Source organism: Ammodytes marinus (genome assembly GCF_949987685.1).
Source record: "Ammodytes marinus genome assembly, chromosome: 6".
Classification (NCBI taxonomy): Eukaryota; Metazoa; Chordata; class Actinopteri; order Uranoscopiformes; family Ammodytidae; genus Ammodytes; species Ammodytes marinus.
In genome coordinates, this window is record NC_137235.1 from 1,813,281 (window position 1) to 1,825,941 (window position 12,661).

Sequence of the window (12,661 nt, forward strand, 5' to 3'; positions counted from 1 at the left end):
GTAACGTGAAATATGTTTAATTTTTTCTAAATGCCTGATTTTGTACAATTGCATAATTAGGGGGCCAAGCCCGAGCAGGAGCTGGGACCGCGTTTTGCACAGCAACGCGGTTCCCAAGCCCTGCGGGGCAGGGAACCCTATTGTTTTAGTGGCGATTATTAGGGGGCCAAGCCCGAGCAGGAGCTGGGACCGCGTTTTGCACAGCAACGCGGTTCCCAAGCCCTGCGGGGCAGGGAACCCTATTGTTTTTGTAAGGATTATTTTTATTATTATTATTATTATACTTCGTCCCCTAAAACTGCATGCACAGCCCAAACCGTAAAGGGTGCAGACATGCCAATTGCATGACTAGATCCAGATCCGTGAATTCTCAGCATACAAAAAAATTCAGACATGCCGGCCACTAGGTGGCGCTACAACGAAGGAAAACGCGTTTGGGGTCATAACTCCCACACCGAACGTCCCACAGTCAAAAACTTTATATCCACAGATGCACTGGAGTCAGCTGCATCATTTGGCATAGGCCACGCCCATTTGCGATATTATAGATTTTTCGCAAAATCGCGAAAACTGCAAAACTGACTTTTCGTTACTCCTCCCACAATTTTTGGACAATTTACACCAAAGTTTGCACAGAACATCTACCGACCCACACGGAAAAAAATCACGTAAAAGAATTTTGATCCGACCATCGATAACGAAACGGTAGCGTTTTAAATATTTGTTGATTAGCTACGTTTTACGAAAAAATTCATAAATCCAAAATCATAAGTCGGATCAAGTCCAAATTTTAGACATGTGTTGGGGCTACCCTTAATTGCCTTCAATAAAAAATTCGGGAATTTTTGCCATAAGGGGGCGCCATAAATTAGGAAATTTTATATCTCCTAATTGGCCAGAGGAATTTTCTTAAAACTCACGGGAAACTATCAAGGGGCATACACGAGTCTATATAAAAAATATGGCCAAGAAATATTAATGTTTAAGGGACTTTTTAATAAAATTTGATTTTTTTTTTTCCGTCAAAGAAAAAAGGCGGGAATGTTAGCATGTCCATTGACATTACATTGTGCAATTAGCTCCGGCGGCCATTTTGTCAAGGCTGACAATCTGCTTTTGCTCATAACTCGCCAACCACACATCGCACATTAAAAAACTTGACATCCACTTGTTCTGTGAATTGAGCTGCATCGTTCCACCGTGGCACTTTCGCGAAATTCATCCGTAAACAGCGATACCTATACAACTCCCGCACCGAACATCCCACGGTCAAAAACTTTACATCCGCGGATTCCGCGGAGTGAGCGGCCGGCGCGGCGGTTGACGACGAGTTGCGTCGGAGGCTTGGCCCCCGGTAAAAACTGCTTGCAGTTCTAGTTATTCTTTTTATTTGTCTCGGAAAAACGGTGTAAAACTGGTGCTGCAGCCCAAACCGTAACGGGTTGGGACATGCCACTAGCATCATTAGTTCAGACCCCCGGCCTCTCAGCCTACAAAAAAATTCAGACATGCCGGCCACTAGGTGGCGCTACAACGAAGGAAAACGCGTTTGGGGTCATAACTCCCACACCGAACGTCCCACAGTCAAAAACTTTATATCCACATATGCACTGGAGTCAGCTGCATCATTTGGCATAGGCCACGCCCATTTGCGATATTATAGATTTTTCGCAAAATCGCGAAAACTGAAAAACATATTTTTCGCTACTCCTCCCACAATTTTTGGACAATTGACACCAAAGTTTGCACAGAACATCTACCGACCCACACGGTAAAAACTTGTGTAAAAGAATTTTGATCCGACCATGGATAACGAAACGGTAGCGTTTTAAATATTTGTTGATTAGCTACGTTTTACGTAGAAATTCATAAATCCAAAATCATAAATCGGATCAAGTCCAAATTTTAGACATATGTTGGGGTTACCCTTAATTGCGTTCAATAAAAAAATTGGAGAATTTCGCCATAAGGGGGCGCCATAAATTAGGAAATTTTATATCTCCTAATTGGCCAGAGGAAATTTCTTAAAACTCATGGGAAACCATCAAGGGGCATACACGAGTCTATATAAAAAATATGGCCAAGAAATATTAATGTGTAAGGGACTTTTTAATAAAATTAGATATTTTTTTTTTCCATCAAAGAAAAAAGGCGGGATGCTAATCTCAGCTAGCATGTCCATTGACATTACATTGTGCAATTAGCTCCGGCGGCCATTTTGTCAAGGCTGACAATCTGCTTTTGCTCATAACTCGCCAACCAAACATCGCACATTAAAAAACTTGACATCCACTTGTTCTGTGAATTGAGCTGCATCGTTCCACCGTGGCAGTTTCGCGAAATTCATCCATAAACAGCGATACCTATACAACTCCCACACCGAACATCCCACGGTCAAAAACTTTACATCCACGGATTCTGCGAAGTGAGCGGCCGGCGCGGCGGTTGACGACGAGTTGCGTCGGAGGCTTGGCCCCCGGTCAAAACTGCTTGCAGTTCTAGTTATTATTGAACTAATGATCTGTACTTGTTTGATCAGTTCTATCTGCGAATCCCGGTGTTAATTTTCCATTTTATTATCGACCATCTGAACGTATCCGATTTCAGTTGCATTACTGTTAAAAAAATAGAAAAGGAAAAAAAATAACTCCGATATTACGACAGTTGGATAAACATTCCACCGTCTCGCTTTACGGCAGAGGGTGTACTCGCATTGGTTGTGCTGATATATATCTGAAGCTGTCAGGTAACTAAACACAACTCATACACACACATATCTACTGTTCTCTGCTCGTTTTCACCACAATATCTTGCATTAGGAGCGAGTGTGTGTTGCGGTGTTGCTCTGTGTTAAAAGTGTGCGGTGTTTTAGCGTCTCGTATAGTTGTTAAATAGGCGACATTCTATATGGCGCTAACATGCTACCAGCTAACACATCTGCAGACATAGGACGCTGAAATCTTTCACGCTAATCTCCGTCCGTCATATTCAATCAATCGATCAATCAATAACCTGTATTTTCACTTGTGTGGATAGGGTGAAAGTGAAAAAAGTCAATGCATATAAGCATACTGTATAGCAGTGTGTGTACTCACTTCACACTCATTAAGTTGGTACAGGTGAAACTCATATTATTAGAATATCATGGAAAATGAATTGGAATTGAGGCAAGAATTCATGCAAAAGGGGCCCACACCAAGTACTGAGTACATAAGCATGGTTATACTTTATAAAGCGGCCGACATTTCTGTATCTAAAATCCCTTTTTTTATTGATTTCATGTAATATTCAAATTTTCTGAGATTTTGAATTTGGGGTTTTCATAAGCTGTTAGCCATAATAATCAAAAGTATAACAAATAAAGGCTTGAGATATCTCACTTTGCATGTAATGAGTCTATATAATATATTAGTTTCACCTTTTTAAGTTGAATTACTGAAATAAATGAACTTTTGCACGATATTCTAATTTTTCCAGTTTCACCCGTATATTTTGGCTGTCCTGAAATAAAATGACATAAGCCTATCAAATAAAAAAAATATAAAAATTATTTCAACATGTGAAGTACATCTTCCCACTTTTTCTCCAGTCAAAATAAGTCATGTTTTAAGTTTTTTTTTATCCATGTCTTTCAACTTATTCATAATTTCAGCAATAAATCATATTCAAACTTCTATATATTCAACTCCTTTCACACTAAAGAAAACTTTTTTTAAATCTTCATACTCAGCTATCCAGTTTAGCGTAAGCTGTTTCAGCATTCACACGCATTTTCAGCAGGAAATGCGTGTTCTAGTTGTGCTTATACTTCTTCATGTGGATAAAATGAAATTGAAAAAAGTACATGCTATAGAAATACACTTACCTTGTCCTTAACCCAAAGCAGTTGATAGTGTTATATATATATTTTCTGTACACTCTCGGTTATAATCATTGTGAGTGGCATTAAAAAAGGCTTAAATTAAACGTTCCTCTAAACCTGCAGTGTGTAGAATTTTGGGTTTTATTTCCTAGCAGATTTTGTAGAAAGTAATTATAATATCCATAAGTACATTTAATTTAGTGCATAATAGCTGAAATTTTTTAATTTTTTTCCCCTTAGAAAGGGTCTCATATATGTCCATATTTCTGCATATTTTGGACCAAGGCCTAGTGCCGCCATCTTGAAAGTGTCATAGTTGGAATGTCATCAGGTGCATTGTTTAAAATTTAGAATTGTTCTTGTCCTTGAAGGCCACTGTAGCTTCTGTTATTATTCAAAAGGGGTGGGGTTACCCAGGGAGCGTTGCATTCTAGAACTTTGTAGAACTTTCTTGATGATGTCATATTACACACTGCACCTTTAAGCTGGGGGAAGCCTGTAGCAGTTTTCAAACCCTTTTAAACTTTGCAGCTTTTGTGTGATTGTGAATATTTTTGTCTTGTGAAACTTCTTTCTGTGTTTGACACTCGCAGGCGATGCGCTTTGGACTTCCGGGTGTAGAATCACTGCCAGGCGCATCCTTGAAAGCTTTGGTTGTGGTGAGTGTGTGTGTGTGTGTGAGTGTGTGTCGGTGTGTGTGTGTGTGTGTGTGTGTGTGTGTGTGTGTGTGTGTGTGTGTACTCTGTCTCTAAATTAGCAACAAACAAGAACATTTTTGAATATTTCTCAAATACTTAAGAAGATTATTTGTTATAGGCCGACATAAAATGTTTTTTTTAATCTTAAAGAGGACCTATGATGCTTTTTGACTTTTATGACCTATAAACGTTGTTATGATGATTCATAGTCATGCTTTACCATACTAAATTATCAAATAATGACTTACATGCATTTCGACGTATTCCCTGCTGACCGTCTGGGGTGTCTGTGCAGAGCACTAAACACTATTCTAGCCAGTCGAGAAGTCACGTCTTCAAAGCGGTCTACCCTTTCATAATTCGTGACGTCGCATACAAATTCGTGACGTGACCACACGGATGTTTCCATGTATGGTAATGCTGTCACTTCCCTGTTCGCGTCTGCCTCGCGCCCTTATAGGTCCATGCTCGCGCTTCCCGCCACTGAATGTGTTCCGGAAGGAAGGTAACCAATCACAACGGAGTGGGGTTTGCAAGAGGGGGGGGGGGGGTTAGCGGAGATGGCCGATGCACAGGCGGAGGGAGCGGAGATTGGCGAAGCACACACACTCAAGTGTTGACAGGACGTGCTGGATCGCCAAAATAAGAGAAAGAGCTTCCCGCAAATCTACATAGTTTTTTGTGATGTGATTCGTGTCAGGTTGCTCTATAGCAGTGTAAAACAAGAAATTAAGACCAGAAAAGTAGTATAATAGGTCCTCTTTAATCTATGTATAATTGAAAATATACATGTGTGTGTCTCCCTCTCTCTCTCTCTCTCCCTCTCTCCGTGTCTATCTCTCTGTGTCTGTCTGTCTGTCTGTCTCTCTCTCTCCCTCTCTCTCTCTCTGTGTCTGCCTCCATGTGTCTGTCTGTCTGTCTGTCTGTCTGTGTGTATGTCTCTCTCTCTTTCCCTCTCTCTCTCACTCTCTCTCTCCCTCCCTCCCTCCCTCTCTCCCTCCCTCTCTCTCTCTGTGTCTGCCTCCATGTGCCTGTCTGTCTATCTGTGTGTGTGTGTGTGTGTGTGTGTGTGTCTCCCTCCCCCTCTCTCCGCTCTCTCTCCTCTCCCCTCTCTCTGCCCCCCCCCCCGTTCCCCCCTCCCAGTCAGTCCTCCTGGCTGGGTGTATGTCCTCCCTCTTGCTCTCTCTCTCTCTCCCTGTGTTTCGCTCCGTTGGTCTTCGGGCGTTTTCCGTCATGGCGTCAGAGAGCTACGTGTCTGGAACTCACTCCACCGCCTTCGTCACCTGTCCCAACGACACCGTGGCTAAAGAGCTGGCCAGGTGAGTGTGTGTGTGTGCGTCTGTGTGTGTGTGTGTGTGTGTCTGTGTGTGTGTGTGTGTGTGTGTCTGTCTGTCTGTCTGTCTGTCTGTCTGTCTGTCTGTCTGTGAGTGAGTGAGTGAGTGAGTGAGTGAGTGAGTGAGTGAGTGAGTGAGTGAGTGAGTGAGTGAGTGAGTGAGTGAGTGAGTGAGTGAGTGAGGTTGTTTGGCTAAAGAGCTGGCCAGGGGGGTATACTACGAAGCGAGATTAAGGGCTGAGCGAGGTCTGTTGAGTCTAAAGCCAGCATTTTCAGTATCACAAAAGGTGGCTCTCTTTCTACCTGGCTAGATCACCGTGGTAACAGAGGCTGCACGGCTAACCTGCTCAGAGCAGTTTTTGTTCCAGAGTTTGAGCTTAAATTCGGCTCTTAGAGCGCTGCCCTTTAAGGAAACTACACATTTAGAAATCCCGCGGACCTGACAATATTGTCTGAGCGCTACATTCTCACTGAGGAAACTGTTACATCTAAATGTATTGATCAGTAGGCTAAGTTAATGAACGAAACGAAGCCGTGACATTAGGCTTACAGCAGAGTGAACTGTAACATCGCGCTGCGGCTTTTTGCCACATGCATACAGTTATTGAAAATGTAAAATAGCCCACACCTATACTGTATGCAGCGCCACTCTATGCTCTCCTCTCAAATGATTTTACCTGGCGATATACACACACTGGCTCTTAATAAAGCGTTCTATAAAATCACAGGTTGCAACATTATTTCACTGTGGGCTTCTTTCTTTTCATCAGTAGCGATTACAGTTGGGACGTGACAGGTGACAGCTGTCACAGTTCGGACATCGCTGCAGACTTGCAGGTTAAGCTTCTCACAGTAGATTCATATTTGTCCAAAAAATCCAGACTACAGGTTTTTTAATGTAGGCCTATTGGCATTTGTAAGATTCAAATAAAAGGCTAATAGTCTAAATCAAAATTGTATTCATTATGATGTGGCCCAAAACTAAATGATTTTCCATAGGCTATTCATTTGGGGACAGTGTCAGACTTAAATTAGGCTAGATTCTTAAGTGTGGGACTATAGGCGTAGTGCTATAAATATAGCAAAGTAGCCTATATACATATTGGGCTAAATGGTAGCCTATAGTGTTTAAATCTGAGTTCAACGTTTCATTGTTTTATAATGTCACGTTACGCACTGCAAGAACGATCGGCAAGATAAATAGATAATTTCCATGCTGGCAGCATTCCACTCTCCTTAGCCTATTTGCAGTAAGAGTTTTTTTCGGCTCTCTGATTTCTGCTGTAATAATTCAGTCTGACAAACTCTTCCTATTGAATGAAGTTGGCGACACACTTTTGTTTTACTCAGCTGCTCACAATCAGTCCGTTTGTGTAAAGTTAGCGGCACAAGATCAGTCCAGTCTGTGCGGAAGCAGAGTCAAATGACGGCCAAACGCCCCCTCTCATGGGGACGCGCACAGAGCCTGAAGGCGAAACCCTCATTCAACATAAGAGGTTGATAACTGCCTTCGTGATACCGGTTAGCTCTGAGCGAGGGTATGTGTTATGTTGAACCAGATCAAAAAAAGAGAGCCGGGCTCTGTTGAGTTTGTTTTGTAGTATACCCCCCAGGTGAGGGAATCAACATACTGTTTGCATTCTCTTGTGTATTTTGAACATAGTGTGTGTGTGTGAGAGAGTGTGCGTGCGTGCGTGTGCATTATTTCTTTACAACGATTGACCGGCCTCCCCCTAGCGTGTTTGATATTGTAGACGCAGAAGATATTGTTCTGCTACTGTTTGTCTGTATGTTCACAACTGTGTCAATAAAGTATATATAAAAAATCAATACAATTTATAAAAAAAAAAAAACATAAAAAAAAATCAATGTGTGCATAAGTGTCTGTTTGTTGTTCGTTCTTTGCTTTGTAAAGCGACTTTAAGTTTTTGAAAAGCGCTATATACTCTTAAGTTTAATCTATATTTTAAGATTACCTTTATGCTTTCTGTCCCAAATGTCAACACAGCACAGGGGAAAAGGGCTTTTGTGTTCTCCTCTCCATGGAATACGCTGCAGAATAAATTGAATCTTCAAATTAATGAATCACGTTAAATGCTGCTAAGTCCAAAATGAAAGAAATGGAACCATGTTTTTTAAATTTTCCTGGTTACAAAACTGATTAAAAGTTCTTGTGTGAAGTGATTTGCTTTTGCTTTCTTCCTTGAAAGAAATGTTCTTAACGTTAATTAATTTTCCCGGTTAATAAAAGCTCACAATCACTTTATTATAGAATACAAGATGAAGTACGTGTTGATTTGATTTTTTTTTCAATGCATATTAATATTGTAAATGTATTTTATTTCGTCTCACAGGGGCATTGTGGAAAAGAAGCTCGCTGCCTGCGTCAACATCATCCCAGCCATCACATCTGTGTACGTTTAGAAATGGGCTACTTTACTTGTTTTATTAGACTGATCTACGTGTGATTTCAACTCTTACATCATGTCTTTTCTCAGGTATTATTTGAAATACTTCTGTTATGAATTGGTAATTTTTATGCATTTTCTTTTTGCTCCTCCAGATATGAATGGCAGGGAAAGATAGAGGAAGACAGTGAGGTGCTTCTGGTGAGTGTTGACTAAGCATTTTAATATTTCTAATTTAATATTTTTATGTATTATATGTTTTAGTCCTTATCATAAAACAGGAAAATAAACATAGGCTACTCATCGCTACAGGTAGAACTGTTGCTACAATATCGCACTATTTTACTGATTACATTATTAAATGGCATTGATAGTTTTTTTCTGAATATTTTTGGGGAAATCTCATCAATCGCATCATGTCTCCCTGTTGTTTAGATGATCAAAACAAGAAGTTCCAAGGTGCCCGCGCTTTCTGAATACGTCCGGTAAGTTTCGGTTTTAAACACAGTACAGAGAAAATGCCCCTAATATTTGCTGTTGTTGGGTCAGATATGGCTGCAATGCACTAATCAGATTTAGGACTGAAAGCACAAACCAATGTACTGATCCAAACTCTTATCGTCTGTATTTTTTTTTTTTTTTTTTTAATCCAAATTCTGTTTAAAAAAAACTGCCTTAAGCCACATTGAGGAAACAGCCATTAGTGAATGTTGATGGGATTTTTTGTTTGGTGGAGATTTATTAAAGTTATTTTTTCATAACTCACACACTCACACACACACATACACACACACACACACACACAAACTCATCACTGTTCATTGTATCTCTCTCCAGCTCTCACCATCCCTATGAGGTGGCTGAAGTGATCAGTTTGCCCATCGACCAGGGAAACCCGCCTTACCTCAAGTGGATCACAGACACTGTTCCAGAGTGAAGGACACACTCATGAATCAACCCATCAATTAGTTAAAGGAATACTTCACCCATACGGAGCCAGCGTTCTATCATTATAAAATCGCTATTATAATATAATGAATGAGGTTTTTCTTCCCTCAGTCTTCCCTTGGCCCAGCTGTCCTGTTAATCCTATAACCCTACATTTTACCATGTGTGATGTCACACATGGGAAAATGTAGGGTGAGACAGTGAGACCATAAAACACTCTTTCTGCCTTTTCTCAGGCTAGGATGAACCGATTTCTAAAATGTTTGCACATTTATACTACATAAGATCTCAGAGTTCAACACACCTTCATATTTCCACCGGTGAAGTAGGTCTTTAATGAAAAACTGTGTAAAAATGTGAAAATATTACAATAACAGAAATTTCGAATTCTTGGCCAAAAACCTAGAATTTCTTTTACTGTGTTATACCAAAATCTGAGACAATACAAAGTGCCCTTCATGTGAATAAGTAACAAATTGGAATTTTTCTTAAAAATATTTCTACTATATTCAAGAATTCATTTGAGTCTGTCCCTGCGTTCCAAATCACATACTCTTTCTTTTTCCTACACTACATACTAAAGTACAGAAGAGTTTTAGGGCCACAGACGGGAAAGGAAAAAAAATCACATGAGGAAGATTTTTTTTTTCATTATGTTGAGAAATGTCAAGAATAAAGACGAATACTCCAAAATGCTATTGGAGTTAATGGGACATCTATGTATTTTCAGCATACTACAATTGACGTGCATGTATAGGGACATCCTAAATCTTTTGTTTGGCGTACTAAATCGTGGGGAAGTTGGAACGCAGGGTGTGAAGTATTTTTTACCTTATAGTATTTGACCACGAGGGGGCAGCATTGGTCTTTCATTTTCACTGCCACTGTGTCACAGCCTTATTTGAACCAGTGAACAGACATCAGTTACATTTCAAATTATCTGTGTGAAGAGAATCATTTTGCAATAAATTGGAACATTATTTTTTATTGGTTTTAAGTATTTTCTTGGTGAACAACATTTGGACAACACTTACACAAATGTAATTTACTAATATACACTTGTACATTGTATAGATACTGGCTGTATTCGAAACGGCCCTACTAACGTCCTGCCTCCTACATACTCAACATGTATATACTACATAGTGTCTACTTAACCATCCATTGTGTATGCGAGGTTTGTCGGACCGTTTACACTGAAGTATAAAGAGGCACTAAAGAACCTTCTGGTTGCGTTCCGAATCGCATACTCTTTCTTTTTTCTATTCTACATACTACATCCGACGATAAAAATAATCTAGTTAGGATGCAGTAGGCATACTATTGGGACACACTTTTACTCTCTTATTTCATCATAACATTGCGCCTTGATCTTGCCTCTTGCTTTTATATCCGTCGCATCACCGTTTGTTTTCATATGGAGGCTTCGTCGATGTGACGTCACTTCACGTGCGCACTGGATTGTGGGTCAGAATCGCCCAAATAGGATGCAGTTTTCAACACTAACAATCTTGGCCGCATGTAGTAGGACATCCGGGTACTTCTAACCATCCTAAATCTGGCCACAAGAATCGGGACATCCAAAATCTTTTTTCTACATACTATATAGTACAAAGTATGCGATTCGGAACGCAACCTCTGTGTCGTTTGAGGAGACGCAATGCATTGTGGGGCGGTTGAGTAGAAAAAGTAACCTATCGATCCGTACACATCAAAATTTAGTATGATTAGGACGTTAGTAGGGCGTTTAGAACACAGCCAAAGTATGTGCAGTAGTTCAAGTGACATGTTTGCATACAACACCAGGTTTTATTAAATATCAAATATATTATGTACATACTAATATCATGTGTAAACATTCATTTAGGCCACTCCCACTACATTACAATCTGCTTAAATACTTTACCAAAGCTCTGACATATTACAATATCTTAACGCAAAACACAATACTTCTATCTCAGGGAAAGCAGAAACAATTTAAACAGATATGTCAGCCTTTCCTGGACTATATAGCAGCGCTGAAGTGACCTTCGTGACACTTTTTTTTTTTTTTGGCATTTTATGCTTTATTGACAATGCAGAGAGACAGAGGTGAAATGGGGCAGAGAGGGGAGTGACATGCAGAGAACGACCACGGGCGGGAATCGAACCCGGGTCTGCTGCTGGGCCTAGCCCGGGGGGGGGGACGCCTTACCAACTGAGCTAAGGGCGCCCCCCATGACACCTTTTTGACTTTGTATTTTCGGCTTAACATTTGCCTTTTAGTTTAAACAATGTCCTTAGCAACCTGTCAAGTAGAGTACGCCATGGTAGTTGTTTATTTTTATTTTGTCTTTTGTATGTACTGTAAAAAAAAACACACTACTTTCCTGGTCAAAGACAACAATAAGAAAGTATATGCCAAACGGGGCTTAAACCACTACTTACCTGATTTGACTTAATGCCTGTAAACCTTACAAGTTCACAATACATTTTAAAAACACACTGCTACTATTGTCCTCTGATTCAAACCATAATAACCATCCATTTTGTTTCTCTTAAGCTTAAAAAATACACATTGGGCCAGTGTCACAGACATGGTTTAAGCCAAGTCCTGGACTGAATGGAATTTTTAATGGAGATTGTCCATTGAAAGTACAATTTAGTCTAGAAGTACGTTTAATCCTTTTCTGCGAAACAGGCCCATGGTCTTCTTAGGTAAAAAAAAAAAAGTGATATATTTCTTTGTAATTTAACAGGCTTTAATAATTGAATACAGACGCACGTGTGTGTGTGTGTGTGTGTGTGTGTGTGTGTGTGTTTTCTTCTATATAACACTGGCCCTTTAAGACTTGTTGCAAAGTAATTTCTTGGAGCAGACAAACTGTAACAACCAACCGATTCTAGTCCATTATGACTCACACTGAAAGTAGACTTAAAACTTGTGTTAATCTATTGAGGTGACTGACACTATTGTTATGTGTTATATTGCACACAAGGCAAAAGCCAGTCGTTGTTTTTAAACGTGAAAATGGCTAAAATAAATTGGCACAGCTGTTTTAAAGAAATACACAGATTAAGTTACATCTCCTTCCAGTTTTATGCATGTAGGTAGGATTGCACATAGAGTGTCAGTCCTCTTCACAGCAGACCCGGGTTAGAATCCAGCCCGGGTCGTTCTCTGCATGTCACTCCCCTCTCTGACCCCATTTCATCTCTCTCTCTCCACTGTCTAATAAAAGCAAAGCATACAAATTCATGAAGCCATAAAAACTAATCTTAAAAAAAGAGGGTTGCACAGTATTCATGTGAATAACACAAAAGCACCAAATAACAGACAGTTCTGGCAAACCAGTTCAATTAACCTTCTGTATGACGTAAAGAAAAAAGAAGCAATCCATCTCCCAATGGGTCATTAGTTCAGTCGTGATTC

General features: G+C 40.1%; 1 protein-coding gene across 1 annotated transcript; it reads left to right on the forward strand.

Annotated features, from left to right (window-relative positions):
* Positions 1–4,458: 4,458 nt before the first annotated feature.
* On the forward strand, positions 4,459–10,206 carry LOC307252130 (protein CutA homolog; the record flags this gene model as incomplete). Its single annotated transcript, XM_080029708.1, has 6 exons — positions 4,459–4,521; positions 5,704–5,879; positions 8,248–8,307; positions 8,457–8,502; positions 8,737–8,786; positions 9,139–10,206. The coding sequence occupies 6 exons, from the start codon at positions 4,459–4,461 to the stop codon at positions 9,236–9,238; spliced, it is 495 nt and encodes a 164-aa protein (XP_079885834.1). The 3' UTR covers positions 9,239–10,206.
* Between the last annotated feature and the right edge of the window lie 2,455 nt (positions 10,207–12,661).